The sequence below is a fragment of the Miniopterus schreibersii genome, assembly GCF_964146895.1.
Source record: "Miniopterus schreibersii genome assembly, chromosome: 1".
NCBI lineage: Eukaryota > Metazoa > Chordata > Mammalia > Chiroptera > Miniopteridae > Miniopterus > Miniopterus schreibersii.
In genome coordinates, this window is record NC_138101.1 from 173,116,105 (window position 1) to 173,138,027 (window position 21,923).

Sequence of the window (21,923 nt, forward strand, 5' to 3'; positions counted from 1 at the left end):
TTTTTATTGAGATATAATTGACATATAACACTGCATGAGTTTCAAGTATATAACACGTTGATTTGATACACTTATGTATTGCATTGTGATCACCACACGATCATTAGCTAAGGCATCTGTCGTGTTACATAATTATAATTTCTTTTATTTGTGGTGGGAACACTTAAGATCTAATCTCTTAGCAGCTTTGAAGTTTATAATACAGCACTGTTGTCTATAGTCACTATGCTGTGCATTAGATCAGTCCTGGAATTCTAAGAGGAACAAGCTTAACTCTGAGTCAGGAACTTCTGTGCTGCATGACTGTGCTTGAGAACCTCAGAAACAATTCTAAAGTCAAGCTGCTTTTTAAAGGGATTATGAAATTGAAATATATCACTGAAAACAGGACTTTCAGGTTGATGGATACTCAAAGATGGTAAGGGTGTATAAATGAGTTCTAGATTTACCTCAAGGTAGTGCCTACCCTAAGCTTTCCTCTTATTTTCAAATGAGATACCTCACATTCCTCAGAGCAGTGCCAAGAAAGTTTATTCCTGAGAAAGTACAACTTTACTCTTTAATTCTTTCTATTGTCATTTAATTCTGATTCCCCCGTTATTGTTTTGTTAACTAAATCCTCACCTTCCTCTCATCTTATTTCTAGTTCTTCTGAGTCAGATGGCTGCAATAGGTTGTCCTTTTAATTTTAACCTCTTTACCAACCATAGAATGAAATCTACAGACATCTAGTGACTGCATGGCATGCAGAGGCCTCTCTGTGTATTTTGTTGTATGCCCTGTCTTCTCCTAGACCTAGAGCCATTGCTTGAGAATCAACAGATGGGCTATCCAGTGGCACGCGAGAGATACGTTTCACTTTGAGGAAGTTTTCAATATGAACTGTGTGACCGAACTTCACAGCCATCTGATTTCCAATTTAGTAATTACTGGACTAATTAGATGAGTTACTCTGCAGATGGCACTGACGTTTCTTGACATATGTGCCCTTGTCATCGATTGCAGATGATACACGTGATGCTTGTTCTCCACTCCAGCATTTGTATAGATGGGATGCAAAATGACTTTAAACTTCTCTGCCAAAGTTTCTAATTTTGTTTGGACTCAGATACAGCATCCAACCCTCTTTGGCTCATTCTGATAGAGCCATTGGCTTGCTGTGTTCAGTGCTACACACTGAGGGTAGAGCTGTGCTGACTACAGTACTCATGACCTATTATATTTAAACTTTATTTTTAACTCTAAGTATTGAATAATAAAATCACAGAGTATTTTAACATGAAGAAAATCACTTTCAAACCAAATCTAAGAAAATGATTATACATTTTCTCATAAAAGTGATATATTTCTATTTAAACTTTTTTGAGATAAAATTCATATTCCATAAAATTCACACCCTCTCAAAGTGTACAATTCACTGGTTTTAGTATACTTGCAAAGTTTTACAATCATCACCACTATCCAATTCCAGAATAATTTCATTACCTCAGAAAGAAAACAGATACCCATTTGTAGTCACTCCTCATATCTCCCTCCCCCCAGCTCCTGGGAACAACAAAATATACTTTCTGTCTCCATGAATTTGCCTATTCTGGACATTTCCTATAACTGGAATCATACAACATACGGGCTTTTGTGTCTGGCTTCTTTCACTTAGCACAGTGTTTTCAAGGTTCATCCATGTTGCAGCATGTATCAGTACTTCATTTTTTATTGCAGAATAATATTCCATTGTTTGGATATAACGCATGTTGTTTACCCAGTTTTTCAGTTGATGGACATTTGGGCTATTTCCACTTTTTGGCTATTATGAATAATTCTCTTATGAAAATTCATGCGCACGTTTTTGTGTAAACGTATTTTCAGTTCTCTTGGGAATATACCTAGAAGTGGAACTGCTGGGTTATGTCTGGAATTTTAAATCACTTTTAAAGAGGACAGTTTGTGTACAACCCTGGCTAAGCAATTCTTACAAGTCTGGGGTCACTGCCAACTTCTTAGCCATTTCTGTGGTGCTCTACTCATGTAGAAAGCACAACAAGCTAACCTACATTTAACAAAGCAGTTGGCTCTCAGGCCCTTACGCACCCTTTCAAACCTCCCACTAAGTGCCCCCGAACACATACAAAAGGATGAAGTTGGAATTGACAGATTCTGGGAGGAACGTGAACTCTGCCAAACTCAGCTTTCTCTCTGCTTCAGCTACATTTGTACTTATTCCTAGTTTTCTCTACCAACTTGAAAAGTCAAAGTGACTAGAAGAGCACAAAGCCTTAACAGTGGTTGTCTTCATCTTTTTCTATATTTTGCAGATTTTATGTGATGAGCCTCATCACATTGAAAAAATAGACTTTATTCAAACATCAAAGTTTAGTTTCATGAATGAATGGAATTATTAGGTGCACATGTTTCTGCTTATGAATGATATGAACTCTCTTTTTTCTAAGATCAGATTTTATGTAAATCAAATCCTGTGTGGTGCATGTTACTGACCCACTTGAGATTTATCTTTTCTTTCCAGGAGTTTTCATTGATAGGTACATTTTTCAACGTGTTCTAACATAAAAAAGTTCCACATTCACTCAGGTAGCAAATATGTCATGAGTGCCTGCCTACCCTGTGCTAGCTGCTGAGAGTACAATAAGTGGCTGAGGCATAGGCCCTGTTCTTATGAACTTTAAAACTTACTTGGAAACTGTTGAAAAAGCTGTCAAGGGCCCAGTGGGTGGGAACATACAGTATAAGCATCCAGCCTGGTCAAGAGGAACGAGACAGGCGTTCAGAGGAAACAGAGTGTCAGAGTTCGCCAGAAGAGAGGCGAGCATTTGTCCCACAGAGTTGAACTAGCCTTTTTAAAGACCTGGGGGTGAGCTATGTTTGGGGAACCAGAAATAGATGAATACACTGACAATAGAGTTTGATGTTGGTGAGTGATGAGTGAGAAAGGCTGGAGTCAGTAGCTAGGTCATGAGAGACTTTGTAAACCAGGTAAAGGAATTCACATTTTGTCCTTTGGGTAATAGAAAGCCATCGGAGAGTGTATTTGTTCCCTAAGGCTACCAGGACAAATTACCACCACCTTGATGGCTTAAAACAACAGAAATTTATTCTCTCACAGTTTTGGAGGCTGGAAGTAAAAAATCCAGGTGTCAGCAGGGTTGGTTCCTCTGGAATCTCTGAAGGAGAATCTGTTTCAGCTCCTAGATTCTGGGAGCTGCTGGCAACCCTTGGCATTCCTCAGCTGCCGGCTTCATAACTCCAGTCTCTGTCCTGTATTCACATGACTTTCTTCAGTGTCTTCTTTTTTTTCCCCCAGTCTCTTATAGTGACTCTTATCATTGAATTTAGGCCTCACTCTAGTACAGGATGATGTCTTCTTAAGATCTTACCCTGATTGCATATGCAAAGAACTTTATTTCAAATACTGTCACATTCTGAGATTCAGGGTGGAACTATCTTTTGGGGGACCACAACTCCAGAGGGTTTTAGGAGGGCAGTTGAACAAATCAGACTTAGAGTTCAGAAGGACCACTCTGGCGACTGTATGGAGAAGGGATATCACTGGGTCAGGCTGGGCACATGGAGACCAGTGGGAGTCTGGGCGAAGGATGCTCGTGGCTTTGAAGGTAAGAAAGTAGAGATGAGCGCAGGGAATACTCTGAAGGTGGTTGGCTGCGAAGGGGAAAGGAGAGAGGGCTATGGCTGAGGAGCACATGGTGGTAAGGAGGGGCTTTTAAAAGAAGGGAGATACTTGGTACATTTTTAATGAAGATGAGGAAGAAGGTGTCTCTACAAGGGAAAGTAGTTGAAAATACAGAAGTGAGGGGCAAAAAAGCAGAGATAATTGTTTTGGTGAAAGGGAGGGAGATGGGTCCAAAGCACAGTGCTTCCATCCCACATGTGACTGCTCCTAGACAGTTTAACAGCTCTGTAAAGATGATGATGGTGATAGTTGAGGAAGGTGCTTACTCCTGCTTGAGCACTCTCTATGTGTCAGGTGCCACACAGACTATTTTCCCTGTGTTACCTCATTTAATCTTTTTATTTATTTATTTATTTTATTTTTAAAATTTTATTTTTGTTTAAAATATTACAGATGTCCCTTTTTCTCCCCAATGACGCGATCCACCCCGTTCCTTCCCCCTCCCCAGTCCCTCTCCCCACCATTGTCCGTGTCCTTGGGTTGTGCATATATGCATATAAATTCTTTGGTTACTCTCTCCCCTCCACCCACCCACCCTCCTCCATCCCTCTGACATTCATCAGTCTCATTTATGCTTCCATGTCATTGAATCTATTCTGTTCATCAGTTTATTAAGTTCTTTAGATTCCACGTATAAATGAGATCATGTGATATTTGTCTTTCACTTTAATCTTGATGTAGCTATATTTATTATCTCCTTTAATTGCTTAGAAACCTGTAGCACAGAGAAGTTAAATAATTTGCCGAGGCCACACAGATACTGAGTGGTAGAATACAGATTTCTTCCAGGCAGTGTCACTGCTGAACCCATGCCAGAGAGCACCTCTGGCTGCTGCCTCGGAAGGGCGAGGGAATCATTGTTATGTGCATATTTTTTATTCATGGTATACGCTGGCTTTGATAGCAGGCACTGTTATCATTTTGCAGACGACAAAGCTATTATCTGCTGTTTTTTGTTTTGCTTGTTCTTTTATTGGCTTGTCACTAGACAGACTTAGGGAGGCAGTACTATTCATTTTCTTTATCTTTTCATGGAGTTAGGACTGTTTGGATTCATGCTTTTTCTGTTTATCTGGACGGTAGGGTAAGGTGAGTATTTCTCCTGCATATTGTTAATGCACGTGTTAAATCGGCCCAAGTATTAAAGCCGCTCTTAGGAGATTCATTTTCATAAGCTTTTACCTATCCCCAACTCCCTTGAGTAACTTATTGACACCTGCTCTGTAATCACTTTCTCTATACTAGTTGATGTCTGGATTTCTTTTTTTAAAAAATTGAATTTTACAGAGAGGGGGGCGGAGGGAGAGAGAAAACATCCATGTGAGAAAGAAATGAGAAATGTCCATTGGCTGCCTCCTGCACATGCTGCGACCAGGGATTGAACCTGGAACCTGGGTATGTGCCCTGACTGGGAATCGAACCCATCACCTTTCGGTGTATGGGAAGACCCTCCAACCAACTGAGCCACACTGGCCAGGGGGATGTCTGGATTCCTTTACTGAATGTTGTCTAGGCTCAAATATCATTTCCTTAAAGGAACCTTTCCTCAACCCCAAACTAGCTCTGGTCTCCCTGTTCTCTACACCTCACAGCTGAACACAGTGGCTGGGACTCTGAGGCATACTGATAACACTTAATCAGGGTTATTTAAAGTTTAGGATTTTTTTTACGAGGAGAAGGAGATAGATGCAATCCCATCTTCCAAAATTCTAAAATATTAGCAGTCAAAATATAATTCTCATTTCTTACATGGATGGCATGGATTAGGAGTTTTCTTGTCACCATTGATAACCACCATCGTCATATTGCATAGGTGGATTTGCAAACATGTACCCAGGAAATGACTTTTGTTCCAATCACTAATATTGATGGATGTATATGTCTGAAAGTTTGTCCCAAGTGATTATTTTAAAGCGTTAGGCAGCTGTGTTATTAAGAGACTTGCGTTAATGACACTGGCCAACCATTCCCAGCTCAATACATTTGATGGATTTCTCTCTTCGAGTTGGGCTTCTCGCAGTTGACTATTAGGCTGAGGACAGGCGTGGGAAGAGTTGTATTCCAAGTAGAAGAACGCACGTGTGCGAAGGATGGAGGCCTGTGCCGTGAGGCAGCAGCCCCTCGGAACGGGCCCGGTGGGGGTCCTTCCCCGGTACACAGGCCTGGAGGCGTCGGCAAGTCAGGACTTGTGGGGCGTTTGCCATTCTCATGGATCAACATAAAGATTCCGAGGAAACCTGACCATGTGTTAGAACTAAAAGTTGGGTCACTTTCATTGTGATGATATTTTTTCCTTTGTGTTCCCTTCCAGTCCCTCCTGAAGCCATTGGCTTCTTGTCTGCAGCCGGGGTCTTTGTCATTCTCCTGGCGGTCCTGTTCCTCTTCATCAACAAGAAGCTGTGTTTCGAGAAGATAGGCGGCCTGCCATTCTTGGAGCAACAGGGGAAAAGAAAGCACTCGAAAGACCAGACTGGGATCCGCGAAGGGCTGGGTAAGCATCACGCTTCACATTCTCCCGAGCGTGGCCCCGGCTGTGGTTTGGGCCGGGGGAGGAGTGTCGCTGTTTCCAGGATGGGCCCCGTTAAGAAATCACGCGTGAGCGGTCCGGCCACGCGGTGGGGACGTGATGAATGGCTCTGAAGGGGGCCTTAGCTTCGGGAGGGCAGTGCTCTCCTTTCACTTTGGAGAGCAGCTGGGAAAACGCTGACCACCGCTTCCCGCCGCCTTAGCTTCTTAGATGTCTGTGCGGAGCTTCCCTCTGAAACTGGAAGAAAAACATGTTTTCTGATTGACAAGAGCCTTGATGTGTGTTGGTCTCATTATGTCGGCACAGGGTTGACATTTCACTCCAGTTCGCTGTTTCTGAGATTGTCGGTGCTCGGGACCAGTCCTCACTTCAGATGGCAACAGCCACTTTTCAAAGGGAGGTTTTTACTGGTTAAGTTCCCTGAATCTACTACATCATTTACTAGCTGCCTTCAGTTTGATGGAGGAAAATAACATAGTTAAAGAAATAATTGGCTTCCTGCCCTTAAAGGACATGTTCTATTTTCAGTTGCTATAGAACTTTGTGATGCAGGGTGTTATCACAGAGTGATGGCTATAGTCACACATAGGCTGGACATTCAGAGATAGTGCTGTGATCTTACAGGGAACAATTTTGCTCTCTTTCTCTCTCTTTTTAAATCAGTCTGCTTCTCCTAGGGCATGGGGCATGATGTAACTGGTGGAGAAGCAATCTTGCATTATATATACAGGGTGTCCCCCCAAAAATGTGTACACACTTTACAGCTGATAGCTTAATTGATGTTTCTTTCTTTTCAGATTTAACTCATTGGAATCAGTAATTAAAAATGTGTAAACATATTTTTGAGACACCATGTATATGTGTGTGTGTGTCTTACATTATATTTTTGATAGGGGCAAAGGCTTGAGGAGAACACCCTCTAGTCATCTCACCTCCTGGGTGTGTTCTAAGTGAATCTGGACTAAGGAGAATATTTGGCCTGTGGATATTAGCTGCTTTTGTAGCCATGGGTAGTTCAGCTTTTTACTTTGTTATAAGAAAAGACGTAATTTAAGCATAAATGTGTATTCATTATCTATTGTTTCATAACAAATTACTTCCAAACTTGAAAGCTTAAAGCAAATGTTCATTAGCTTACAGTTTCTGAAGTTTGGGTATCTGGGGTCACCTTAGTTGGGTGGTTCTAGATTGAGGGTTTTCATGAAGCTGCAGTTGGAACTTCTCCTGCAGTTATCTGAAGACTTGACTGGGGCTGATGGACTCACTTCCAGGATAGCAGAAAGCTTCCGATCCTGCCCACATGGGATCCCCCACAGAGCTGCTGGAATGTAGGGGTTACATGGCAGCCCACTTCCCCCAGAGTGACCAATAGAAAGGAGAGCAAGGAGGAAGCCACAGTTCCTTTTCTGAGCTGGCCTGGGAAGTCATACGTTGTCACTTCTTCCGCATTCTATTCATTCACCAGGTACAGTCTACACCCAGGGGAAGAGGAATTAAGCTCCACTTTTGAAGGAAAGAGTATCAAAGAGTGTGTAGATATAGTTAAAAGTCACCATAGGAGACGGTAATGGGAGAGGTATAAGTGCAGATCTGGCAGTGGATTTGGCACTGCTGCTGTTGCAGGGGCCTTATGTTTTGAACTCCCCTTGGGACCTCTGACTCATCTGAAAATAGACTGGAATATTTTCAATAGAGTTTGTCATGTGAAATCCGGGACTTACAAATGGTTTAGCTACAACTGTCCCATCTGGGACATAAGTTAGTAGGATGAATAGACTTCTGCTTGGTCGTGAGGTGGCATGGAGGTAGGATCGATAGCGATTCTACTTTCCCTACAGCAGCTGTCACTAGTTGTGGGACCTCGGACAGTTATGGAACCTTCCTAAACATCAGTTTCCTTATCTGCATGTTGGGATTATCAATATAGCCCTTTCAGGGTTGATAGAGATTAAATGAATCCTTTTCATATAGATACCACTGTGGTGCCTATGGTGAAAGTCCTAATAGAACTTTACCCAGAGCTGTGCAGCATTAACAAAATACCAGTCACAGTAACGGCTTCAAGGAATGACATCACACGTAAACAGTATTTAAATTGGGGGATTAAAGTTGGTGATGTTTTCTCCTTTGCAAACTATTATGGTTACAAAGAACTAAGGTTCGAGGTATTTAAGATATTTCCTTTTTGCCTTGTTTGACATATTATAGTATTTGAGAGGCAATTATGAATTATACTTGCAAATAAGTTGAGGGTTGAAGGTAATGTTGAAACAGTAACAATAAAGCACAAACCAGAAGCTATTAGCTCAAGAAACACTGAAAAGTCCATGTCTGAAAACTCAGAGTAGGGCCATAAAGGGGGCTTGAAAAATAGTTTAATCAGAAGAATCTCCAAATTATAATGCCTAAGAAGCAAGCACCTTCATTTTGATTGACATTTCTCCTTTTAAAAGTTTAATTATCATTGATCAAAAGTCTTTGAAAAGCATGCTTCTATCCCAGATTGCCTCTAACTTTTGATATTCGCCTTCATTATCAGCCTCAGAGCACTGATTTCTCAGTGAAGTTGTGATGTTCTTAACATATTTTGACAAATGTAAAGAAGGAAGGAAGCCTTCCTGATGTGGTGGCAAGAAGCACAGTGCAGACAGAGCTTAGTTCTGCCACTAATTGGCCATGATATTTTGGGAAGCTCACTTCATCTCTCCGGACCTTAAGTCCTCATTTGCAAATTGATGAGTCTGTCCTAGGTTTCTCCCAATTCCTATTGTGCAATCCTGTTTGATTTTTAGGGTTACCATGGCAATTTCTTCTCTAGGTCTCAGTCTATAAATGAAAGAGGCCAATTAAAAATCATTAAAAAATCAACTAGATCATTCTATTCTTAGGTTGAACCATATAAAATTGCAATTTTTATAGATCAAAAAATGGCTGAATATCAGAAACCTAATTATTATAATGTAATATATGTGAGATTCTAAGGAATAAAGTAATTCTTTTTGTTTGTGTGGTGATATCAGAGAGATAAGAGTGACAATTTAATTTTTGAACCTACTAAGGAAAATAATTTACCTGATAAATACTGTACCTTCCTTTAGGTTATATATTTTTCAAAGTTCAAAGAATTTAGACATATTATTCTATTTGGATTTGGGTAAGGGGAGAAAGGAGGAAACTGTTTTTCCTAGTAAAACAGGTAATGATAATAGTTAGGTAAGGATAATTGGTAGCTATCATTTATTTTGCATCTAGTGTTGTCATGCCCTTGGTAAGTATATTACATGCATTATTTTGTTTCTTTATGTAAGGTACTTGTGTTGTTCATTGGAAGTGATTGCTTTGGGGAAAGGGTGGATGCCACTTGGAATAAAGAAGCCGTTGTTCAACTTTGAGATAAAAAACTGATTAAAAATGTAAGTGCCATGGTAAGATAATAGTTTTTAAACAAGTCCAGCTTTGAGAGAGAGAGAGGAAGGAGAATTTTTTCTCCTTGAAAAGCTTTCTGTATATATCAAAGGCAAAATTTAGAAGTTGGGGCTTCATTTTAAGAGGCACAATGTGGAAAGAATAGAGGATGTGTTATGAGGACAGCTCCCCAAAGGCAGGGAGGGGAAGAGGAAGCCCTTTCACTGCCGGAAAGGGCAGCCCATGGCTTGGAAAGATGAGAGAGAAAGAGATTCCAAGGGCTTGAGATGTCACCTGGACCCTGAGAAGGATGGCAGATGGAGGGTGGGGTCAAAGTAGTAGTAGTGAGAATCAGAATCCAACATGGCCGGAGGAAGAGGCAGAAAGCAGAGGGCCATGTGCTTCCCGTTTGGGGCAGTGGCTGCCTACACGTGTCCCTCGTGGGCCTGGGGTAGGGGCACTGGATAGAACATATTGGTGGGGATGGAGGTACAGGAACTTTAGAAGACACCCGCACACTTCCTCAGGTGAGCTCATGTCAAACGGGTTTTAGAAGTTTCTGCATGACCCTGTGGGGAGAAGACTGCAGAGGAGTAGGAGTCAGTGAACCAGCCAGAGAGCTGCTGCAACTTGGGGTGAGGTGGGCCCCTATCAGAGGCTGGGGGGGAAATTACCTGAGGCTTCCTGCGGCCAGGGTCGGCTTCATGGCTGTGCGAGCTATGCAGTCAGTTGCACAGGGCCCCAAGCTTGGAAGGGTCCCTGTGCATGGTTTAATGCTCTGCTGTGGCCATCCTGAAATTCTTAATGCTTTTTGAACCCAGGGCCCTCCATTTTCATTTTGCACTGGGTTTTGCAAATTATATGGCTTGAAAAGAATCCAGGTGATTTACAGGTGTGGCCGGGGTGGAGAACCGCTGACAGAAGGGGTGGTTCATTGCTAATTTTTTCTTTCAGGTCGGGAAGGGAAGCATTTGGGTAGAGTGTTAACACTGGTGCACTCCACTGTTGCTTCTGCCCACAAATTCTCCATCTGGTGGTTCCTGCTAACCAGGCAGGTGGTTCCCTCCCTGACCAGCTCAGTTCAGCTCTACGTGGTCAGCAAGTGAGCTTTTTCCTTCATGATGCTTTTCCTTCCCACCGCCCCGTAACACTACCAACACTTGAATTCTGCGCAGGGATTACAAAAAATAAGGTATTTAGAACAAGTCTCTATAAGATTATTCAAATTACAACCAGCTCTAATTTATATTCAAGATTCTGAGGGTTTTACAAATTCCTAGTGAATTTGAGTAAAACAGAAGAGCTTGGCTGCCCCGTCTACATAACTTTCAGTGATTTCTGAATGATTTAGACTGCATTCTAGTTTCCTTTTACGCTTAAAGATGCAAGAGCAATGACAAATTTTACAGAATGGTATGAATCAGGATGTGAAACAGATGTAAAAGTGACAATATAAAGTATACTGGCCAGCGCACATGGATGGTTACTTTTTTTATGTATGTGTGTATTTATGTATGTATGTATGTATGTGTGTGTGTGTATGTATTTATGTATTTACTTAGGCTCCTTGAGATGGGGACATTTAGGCATGTGTCCCTCTTACAGTTGTAAATAACCAGCATCCGTTTCTTTACACTTCATGTTCAGTGTGGTTGATGCATTAGGTAAAGGCAGAAAAAGGTGTTCCTAGGGTAATGTAAAAGCCTACAACCCCTACTCTTCACGGCAGGGTTCCGGTTGTCGTCTTTAGCGCTGTATTTTCTTTCACCTGTACCCAGAACTTAGGTTTCTTCATCTGCAGGTCTGTGAGGTGGTTTGGGCCTGGACTACTCAGATGAATGTTAAGTGGACCAAATATTTTGGAATAAAAAAAGGTTTAGTATTCCCCTCCTTTTTTTTTCTAATACTGTAAGTGCCACTGAATTGCTTGTTATACAATTTACAAATGTTTGGAATGCACAGTAGTTTGTGTTAGAGTTATGGATTAGGTAGTTATACCCTGTTGTCTCCATTTTCTTGTTTTTCTTGCTCAAGAGGGAATAATGTCCCTTTAAAATCTCCATCGTTTACTATTTTTATTTTTATTTTTTTTTGCAACTTAGATGATGGGTTATAGTCCCCTGCTCAAGAATTTGACTCAGCAAATGAACATGTTACACAGCTAGCTGATTGCTGGAGATGGGGACATTAGATTAAAGGTCGGGAGGACACGAAAAGTCTTTCGACAGAGCTGGACACAATTGCAGTTAGAATATAAGCAGGTCTACTGTCTGAGCTATTTACATAAGGGTGCTCAGTGAGTTACCTCGCAAACATTCTTCTTGTGGCATTTGGGCTTCCTTTGTGATACTGGGATTTTAATAAAAAGCAATCAGAAGCTCTCTGTAAGCGTGAATTACTGTGGAGAGGTTTACCAGTGACCTTAGAGCATCTCTCTTCCTCTTCCCTCTCTCTCCCCCACCCCTCTCTCAACATACATACATAGTTCCAAGTCTTAATTTTTGGCAGAAACTGAGCCATTTCGTATCTGAAAGAGCCATGGCGTGGAACTTCATGCTAAGTAGACCTCAGTAACCCTTGGTAGATGAAAGAGAAGCCCCCAGGAGATGTCTGTTGCGTGGTGGACTGAAGTCCTCACCTGACTCTGCAGCAGGGCTCCCAGGGTGATCTGAGGGAAACCCACACATACATCCTTTTGCTGGAGATAGTGAAGGTATCTCACCAACTTTTTGGGTAGTTTTGAGGGATTTTGATGTGGTGGAGATGAACATGTCATTCTCACTTATAGACAAGGAAAAGGCTCATAAGTGTAAAGCTTGTGTACTTGTTTGCGTGCACTAAAGAATGGCATCGTTAAGGACGGCTGATCTCTCTGGTGTCTTCTAGAGAAACATTCATGCCTGGAGGGCACCTTGGGTGGCATCCGTTACATTTTTCTGAGAATAATTGGTTTCTGTGCTTTTCTGTCAGCAAGACAGTAATGCCCATTATACTTTAAAAGGATACATGCCTTAAATAAAAAAATTCAGTTGATGGGTGGGCAGCAGGGAAAAAGGATTATTGTTTGAGTAGAATAGTAGCACAGATCACTGTTTCCGCCTTGATGTGGGTGTCTGTGAGTGTATATGTTTACGTAGCTATTTGAGTAATCTGTTTTAAACTAGTTATTGGAGTCATAGGTTTAAAATATCATCATTTTTCTTAACCTGGCAGATTAAAGTAAAAGAAAGGGCAAGCCTATGGTTATGTGTTTCCGTTGAAATATCTGCATTCCTCTGAAACCCACTCGCAGGAGCAAATGCCTTATTCACAAAAGCCCTCACAGTCATTTCAAGCCTATGTTATTCCAGGCTGTCTGATTGAGGTTTAATGACAAGGTGACAGGTATTATTTGAAGTGTGTGAATTTAGGAATTCCAAAAACATTTTGAATCTTATTTTCTTAGTTTCTATACTCTGAATCCTCAAAAACAGTTCTTAATGCTTAAGAACAATTAATGTCAGTTTTATAGAATCAAATTGCTACCTGCTTAAAAACTGCTGTTCCTTTTTGTTTTTCCCCAGTGAGCATTGACGACAGAGCGGTAATTTATAGTTGTCATTCCACAGAAGTGTGGGCCACTTGATACAAGAGAGGATGATGGAGAAAAACTTTCAGGGCATTAACTCTTGGAATGTTCCTTTTAAAATTATCTTGAAGCAAAATAGAAATCACGGCACATTATGGGAAGTATGGCGAAGCTCTCAATGTCACCTTTACTCTTTGGCACAAAGCTCTTTCTTTTTAAAGTTGGTCTCTGATCTTCCCAAACCCCTCCATCACCCCTCTGCCCCTAAACAAGTGTGCTTACTAAAGCTGTTTGTGGTAGGTCATTACGCGGGAAAGATGTCAGAGGCCTTTTACATTTCTGTTTTTCCCATGGGTTGGCTTTATAGTCGAAGACCTAACTGCAATTAGTTTTAAGAACATTTCAGGGAAAGGGTTGCATTTAGAATTTCCCCAAAGAATCTGAAACTAACCAAAGTGTGTATTTTGTGGGGGATCATGTTTAGAAATGGGAGGCCAACATGAAATATCATTTTCCATACCAGTTGGATTTTCCTTTCTATTATTTGCTTTATTGCAGATAATAAATATGAGGATAATCATATTTATACTAGTATTTTTTTGGATTGCACTGTTAGTATTTTGCTACCAGAAAGTAGAATCCATTCATTATGGGCAATGGTAGTAAATCCTAGCTGAACTGAACTGTGCTATCAGAAGACTATAGAAATATTTGCTGTTCCTGAGTGAGTTAGCTTCTATATATTTGAGTAAGAAATGGGAAGGATTGAAAGAGAAGAAAAAAGTAAAAGACAGGCATTATTGGCTTAAAATAGAAATATAACTGCATTTTGTTTTAACTCAATAGGCACAATCTGTGTAGATATATATAATGCTATAAAGAGGTCATACATGTATGTTCTATATAACTATATAATGCTATAAAGAGGTCATTCATGTATGTTCTATGTAACTATTTATAATGCTATAAAAGAGGTAATGCATGTATTTAAAATCCACACATTTAAAGAATGTGTGGATCCACTATCATGCTTAGAAAACAGTGCTTCCCAGTTCCTATGTGAAATTCCTTGCCAATGGAAAGGGAAATGTAGAAGGAGTGTTTCCAAATGTTTTCAGTTGGGGCCACTCTGGCTGGGCAGACCTGAGAGACGTCATGCTCCACCCACCTAACCTACTTATGTCTGTAACCACAAAGATCCCATTAAGACTGCTGCTTTTGATGGGATCCCAGGGGGATCTGATTATTAATGTTTGCCAGACACAGAAGTATTGACATTGTCATGTTATTAGCATTACTATTCTAAGAGCCCAGTCATCAAGGACCCCAGGAGAACTTATTTTGATAACCGCTAATGAAGGAGATAAAATCGGTAGCAATAGTCATTTTAGTAATGAACACTTTTAATACCTGCATAGTTTGAGGCTTGTGTAAACAAATGAAATGAAAACATAAGGAAAAAGATTGAGTGCTTGCCAGCAATGATTTAGGTTGAGAGCTCCAACTCAAGAGTATTGATGTGTTCATTCAGAGACAGAAGGGGGCCAGTAGAAATAAGAATGGAAAGCCATGTCCTAGGACCTAGCAGAAACACATGCAATGGATTAATAATTTCTGCTAGAATGTGGTTTTCTGGCTATAAGTGAACATTTCATTAGAAGAAAGATTTATATTTCTCTCATCACGAACATACTGGGAACCTGATTAAAATTGGTATAGTTGTTGGTTGTAAGGTATCTTTCAGAGACAGACTAATCTGGTCTACTTATAGCAGTGCCAGTAGGGGATAAGGGACCCTTTTGAGACTCTCAAAAAAATAGAAACATCATATCCAGGAAAAATCTTATTCATTTAATATTTTGCATATAGCTTAAAATTTATAAAAACCATCCCTAGATCTTATTCGAAGTTAGCCTCCAGTGTTATTCCCACTGTCTCTCATAACCTTTATAAAAAAATTGTATTATTCCACTTATATAGAATCCCCAGAAAAGGCAAATTATAAAAACAGAAAGTAGATTAGTGGTTGCCTGGGGCTGGAGTGGGAATGGGGACTAATTATATATGATCATGAGAGAGCTTATTGGGACTGTGAAAACATTCTTACACTGGGTTATACTGATGGTTGCACCGCTCGATGAACTTAGTAAAAAGTGTTGATCTGTGCACTGAGATGGGTGGGTTTTATCCTGTGATTGCGCCTCAGTAAAACCTTGCTGTTCAGTGTGTCAGTGGAGCAGCCGCATAAGCTGATTAGGAAAGAAAAACCTTAGGGCCCTCTCCCAACCTCTTATGAAAAAAATAAAAATTGTAAGGTAAATAGTCCCCTGAAATGTTTTTATGATAATGTTATCTTGTTTAGCCAGCTATACTTTTAAAAAAATTTAATACTAAATATAGAAGTCAGCTTTAGCGTAGCTTTAGGCAAAGCTCTTCTATCAATTGTTTGATGTGTGAATTAATGTAAGTTGTTGATATTCTTGTTCTGATGGGGAATACTGGATTTTTTTTTTGAGATGTAAAGGATTGCATATTATTATGAGAGTGGATACCTTCATAGATTTGAATTTGGGAAAAGGTATTCAGGTCCTCATTAAAAATTTAGTTTTTAAAATATTAAATAATCAAAAATGATAAACACAAAAGACTGGAAACATGCAAATGCATTGAAAATGTTAAATGAAAGAAGCAAGACATAATATGCGTGTGTATTAAGATATTCAGAGCTTGATTTCCAATTCTATGGTAGCCTCTCAACTAGATGCTGACAACAGGGCAGAGACAAAAATTAGCCTGCTACCTGGTCTCATGGAGTGGCTAGTTTAGTGGGGAAGGCATCTGTTAAAAGAAATAATGACGTAAGTCATCAATAAACTACAATTATAATAAGTGTAAAGAGGAAATAAGAGATTATTTTAGGGGGACATAATGGAGTCTGGCTTATGGGGGGGGCGCTGGTTGTCCAGCAAAGCGTTCTCTCAAGTGAAGTGTAAACTGAACCCTGAAAGGAGGTGAGTGGGTGCTGGGGACGGGGAAGGAACATGGAGGGAGGAGAGGTTAGTGAAGCGAGAGGCTGAAAAGAGGAGGTGAGCTAACCCATAGAGAGCAGGGTGGCTAAAGGTAAGAAGGCTGAAGATAGAAACACCAGGCACGGCCTTCTGCGTGCATCTTCTGTAAGATTTTGAACTTTATCCTAGAAGCAATGGGAAGTGATTTTAAGTCATTTTAATTACTTGATCAATTCCTTGAATGACATGATCAAATACGTATCTTAGAAAGATCACAAAGGCCATTCCTTCTGTGGAAACATGGAGTAGGAGTGAAACGCAAGGAGAGCACCTAAGAAGTGGTTCAGGTGGGAATGATGGTGACTTGGGTTCCGATATGACCTGTGCAGGTGAAAAAAGGCAGGTAGGTTCAAGAGTTATTTAGATGGAAGAATGGGTAGGCTTGGGGATGAATTCTAGGGCAGGATAGGAGTTGTTAAAGATAATTCTCAGTTCCTATATATATGATCACAGCTCTGCAGATTACAAGGAAAAATGATAGAAGAAATGTGCGAAAATCAGAGTTGTGTTACGGTGGAGAGATTATAAGTGATCCCCCTCCCCCTTTTTTTAACCAAATTTTTATACGGCTGATATTATTTCCATAATGAATAAAAATCTAACAAACACTGAATGATTGCTGAAAGAGAGTTTCTTAATCTATCTCCAGAGGGCTGCAGTTACACTTGTTTCATAATTTCCCCTTATTTTTGAGTCTACATTTTCAAGTGATACAAATGATATTTCTCTCTCTTCTCTTGGGACAAAAAAAATCAACAATCTGGTAAACCTCCAAGTCTGAGAGTAATTCCAGTTAATTATGCTTGCATTTTGCCTTCCTCGATTTCATTATATTAACTTCTAATTACATTTCTTCATACTGTGGATGTTATTTGAGATGTCAGCATCTCCTTTATTTGGGGCCAGTTGATAGGTGCCAGTAATACAGGTGCACGCTTGTCGGGGGTCTGTTGTGATCACTTCAGCCAAGGTGATGCAAAATTAGATTATCATTTTGGTTGCGTCTTTAAAACAGTAAATATTAGTTAGATATAACTCAGCCTTAAATTCTCAATAAAAATTTTATTATATGCGAGTCTGAGAATGGGTTTTTGTGCAAGGGCAGTGACAATCTCTTAAGGAAATTGTGTCATTAAAGCCCCTTTAAATAATCTCTCTGGAAACGCCAAAGACCTCATGTGTTTATATAACCGCTGAGTGTTTGTGGAGGACATGTAAGGCTCTGCCTTGGATATAATAGATGTTCCAAAGTACTCCATGGGCTTATACAGTTGGGAGGATATTTGAAAGGTGCTGTTGTTACAATGGCAAAAACCTTGAGCAATTTAAAACTCTCTGAGCCAATCCTAGTCTTTTTGAGATGATCCTGCTCAAACACAAAGCTGTCTGTTGGATGGAGTTTGAAAGCCATGTTTTAAAATAAACATTTCTTAACTTAAAAAGTATTTTAGAATTTTTTACTTTATTACACTTATTTTGGAAAAGCAATTGCAACAGTTTTCATTTTTAAGAGTTTCATTAGTGAAAGAAGTAGAGTGGAAACAGAATGAGAACAGACCTTGGAGTCAGACAGACCTGGATTTGAGCCCACATTGGCCACTTATTAGGAAAATACCTTCACTTTTTTATTCCTGGTGTCTTCTCTGTTTTATTGGCATTTTGTGAAGATTTGGAACAGCAGTAAAAGCAAGAATTTGTAATTCAATAAAAGAGAATTGGAATACCAACTTCACTCTTTATTAAAGGTATGAACCTTGGGGCAAGTCACTTATTCTTTCTGAGCCTCAGTTACTTCAGCTGTAAAATGGGAAAGCTAAAGATCTTCTCAAAGAATTTTTATTCATATAAATTGTCAAAAAGAATTGCATACTGCCAAGTGTTTGGTAAATGTTAGCTATAACAATAGTGTCATTTTTCTGATTTCTTAGCACATTATGGAGAAGACTACAAGACTTGAACCTGTTTTTGCCTTTTATAATGTCACAGATTTTGGTTTAGTAATAACGACTGGTACTGAGTGCCTGCTGTCTACTGGGCTCTATTCTAGGAACTTTAGAAACACTGTGTAATGTAATTGCCACAGTGAATTGCAAGACAGGGGCTAGTGCTCCCTGTATTATAGATGAGGACATGTAGGTGCCCCAGGTAACATGATTTGCCCCATGCTGTGGCATAACGGAGGGAAAATCCAACACTGAGCATGTTTTTGTGAGATTCCAAGGCCTTTGCTGTTTCTTTCCTTCACATTGTCTCATTTTTCTCAGTGTCTACTGAGAAAAAGTCTATTTTGATTATAGGGCGGTTATACATTTCATTTTACATTAACTGCCCCCCTGAAGCCCAGTGGGAAAGAGCCTGTTGGATTGCCCATGGCCCAGCAATGACAGCGTGGCTGTGCTGTATCCATATTGATGATAGAAAGAGTCCTCAGTAGTCCATTTTTATATTTGTCAGGATTCCAAGCATTTAGAACACATTTTGGACAAATGCTACAAAAATTATTTCATCTCAGTGGCACATATTCCTACCCACATGACAAATTTGCTCTTAACAGAAAACACCTGTAGGCTCTTCTGAATCACGTTGAAGGTGGATTGTGGCCCATTTCATGGTTCTTATTTTGACCACATGCGTTGTTCATCTTTCTAAGCCTTCCTGTTCATACTAGGCAGTGCAAAATGCTTTTCTCTGAAAGGTCTGATGATCGTCATGAAAACTGTAGACTTGATTAGCCTCATGACCATTCTAGGAAGTCAGTAATACCTAACCCATATCTAAGAGATGACACAAGGGAGTTAACTGGTGGCCGCGAGAAGACACTTTAAGTAAACCTGGTTTTCTTGACTTTTCCTCATGACTGCCCTGCAGATCTTGCTCAAGAAGTAGATTCTCCAAGGCAATTTCTCCTTCAAAAACTGCTGAACATTAACACACTTTCGCAGATGAACTTGTTTAAGGTTTTAATTTGGGGATTGGTTACCTGGGGACCATATTGGAAACATTTTCTTCTCTCTCAGAATTTGTCTGACTCTCTCCAGGAGCTGAGAATCCTTTAAAAATCACAGAGGCATATAGGCTTCCACTTTAACTTTCACCGAAATAACCTGGTTTGTAAGGCATGGCCCCTAGAAGCTGGCATTTCTTCTTAGGTCCTAGCTCTCCCCTTCCCTTCAAACACCTGTCATCAGATAGAAAATGGGGGCAGAAAGATTCAACTAAACAGCCTTTGAAGGACCTACTGTTCTGGGTATGGAGCGCTTCTATTCATAATCACCCTCCGTGAGAGTGATCAAAATATGTGATAAAGCATATGGCTCAGGGATTTGAGAGTTTTCCCCCTACAGAAGCACAACTCTTTATGTTTACTGTTTAGTTGTTCCTATGTTTAAAATAACCTTAATTAAATAAATACTTTTATAATTAAAATGTAATTCTAATTAACGCAGAATTTTTAAAAAGGTAGCCCCTAGGAATAAATCAATGGCTTTACTTCCACCTTTACTTATTAATTGTCATTAATTCTTTATTAGTTTAGTACTTGGAGATGTTTGTATGTAGTCCCTGGGCATGTTTGTGGTTGGAGCTTGTATCTGAAACATATACACCTAAACATGCACACACATAGTTTTTTGTTGTTTTGTTTTAACTTCTCATAAGAATGAAGTATCATAACTATTTTAATTCAAATAATGAGCCTTCTCAGCTACCACAGACCTTATATGTATTTTTCCTTTTAATCCAGGGACCTGGACTGTCTTTTCTTGTCTGTTTTTCTTTTTTCAGTTTTAAAAATTATTATTATAATACCAGAGGCCGCTTTGTCTTCTTAGCTGTAACACAACCCCCCCAAAACCAAGTTATCAGGTATATATCTGGTATTACCCTTGGCGTGCTCTACCAGTGAAACTGAAATTTACCTAAGCAGCAAAGACATCTCCATGGTTACTCAGCCAGGACATGGCCCTTTTGGCTTTAGACTGCTTTAGCAATGCATGAAAGGTCTCCAGTGTTGCTAACTAGATCATTTTTCAGGTTCTAGCTGTAGGTGCCCTTCCTTTTTTTAGCATTTTGGAATATAACAGCTAAACACTGTTTCATATATAGACTGAGATTTGGCCTCTTTCCAGTCACTCTGAGCTCATCTGACAGTGGTTATTGACAAAAGTACAGAACCAATCCCTGAAAAGGCAACTTACTGCTAAATATATCCAGAGTCAATATTACAGTGCTTTCTGGCCCACACTGGTAAATTCATGGGTTTCAAAGAGAAAGGAACTGTTTGAGGTTATGTAGTTACTTAACTTCACTTTACAGATGAAGAAAAGTGAAAGAATCAGGGCTATTTAGCTTCAAACATTTTCATTAATAACATTCATTCATTCAGCAGATAGCTTTTGAGTCCCCACCCTGTGTGGGTCCTGGAGTTATTAAATATAAACACAGTCCCAGCACTTACCGTCTCCACAGTTCATTGGAATAAGAAGATTGACAAACAGTTAACACATCAAGTGACACCTTGTATCATCAAGGCACATTCAGAGCTCTTGAAGCCATACCCTTGGTTGTAGATGAAGAGTCCATGTAAGAGTTTCATTGTACGGAATGAGCCTTTACCAGGCAGTCTAGCGAGAGAAGGCCTCAGGGCAGAGGAAGCGAGTCAGGAAAGAGCAGTTGCCTTGGAAAACGCTGAGTGTGTTAGCGTGGCTGCACAGGTGAGTGGGGAGGAGTAGCTGAGTCCCCACCGTGGGGCAGTGTTACTGGGGACAGCTCATGCCCACCTGGACGTTCGTTCAGGACAAAAGAGAGGGCTCTGTGAGTTGTGAAAATGTAGAAATAGTTCCAGGCTGGCTGATAAATAGCCAACGATCTAAGGCCTCTTGCACTGTCTTGTTGCACCCCCAGACCTCCTCACACCCAGGGATTCAGGAATTCAAAAGTTGATACCCAGCAGGAACCCTCTAGGCCAGTTAGATGGTGCTGATCATTAATTTTTTTGAGCATCCCTCCTCTCTCTCCTGTCATTTGCCTTAGTAAAGAATGTAAACTTTATCCTATAGGGTAGGATTTGAAAATTCAAATGCCTCCATAGGTAGGGAGGCTCCAGAGAAATGAGCAAAGCAAGTGCGTGTAAAGAACAGGGAAAGTTGAGGACTGTAATGAGTTTGAGGTATTAAAATGAACTTTTAAAGAAGTCCGTGTCAACAACCATAAACAAATGTTTGCCAGTGCTCAAATTTCACAGTATAAGCAACAGGGAACCACATTTTTTTTTTTAAACTGGGGAAGTGATACAAGGTTTATTTACTTTTTAAAATTGCCATGATGTTTTGATGGACAGAGATTTACAGAAGACATGGAGATAAGAGACTTGAGAGCATGGCTGTTCCTAGTCCAAATACTGGACTAGAAAATGCTGGCTTAAATGCAAAGATCTTGGGTTGCATATGAAAAACAAAGTATTTTGTTTCCTTTACGATAAAACAATAGAAGGGATTATTGGATTGTTAGGGAAGACATGTTATTTCTGCCTTTAAAAGTTTCAGGTGCGTAAAGCACAATGGGAGAAGCTAAACGCAGTGATTTTTGAGAACTTTCTGAGTCTGGGATGCTCTGACGCGTATTAACTCAAGCAAAATATTTGTGGAGAAAAAA

The 21,923-nt window shown here is 40.1% G+C and overlaps 1 protein-coding gene across 2 annotated transcripts in view; it reads left to right on the plus strand.

Moving 5' to 3' along the window:
• Positions 1 to 21,923, plus strand: part of SYT16 (synaptotagmin 16) — a 185,868-nt gene that overhangs the window by 77,320 nt on the left and 86,625 nt on the right. For both annotated transcript variants that reach the window (XM_081131199.1, XM_081131200.1), the window contains exon 2: positions 6,015 to 6,194. Coding sequence is in view for 1 of the 2 variants with exons in the window: in XM_081131200.1 (XP_080987326.1) it covers positions 6,015 to 6,194 (180 nt within the window). In the remaining variant the exon portion in view is untranslated. The remainder of the gene's footprint in view (positions 1 to 6,014; positions 6,195 to 21,923) is intronic.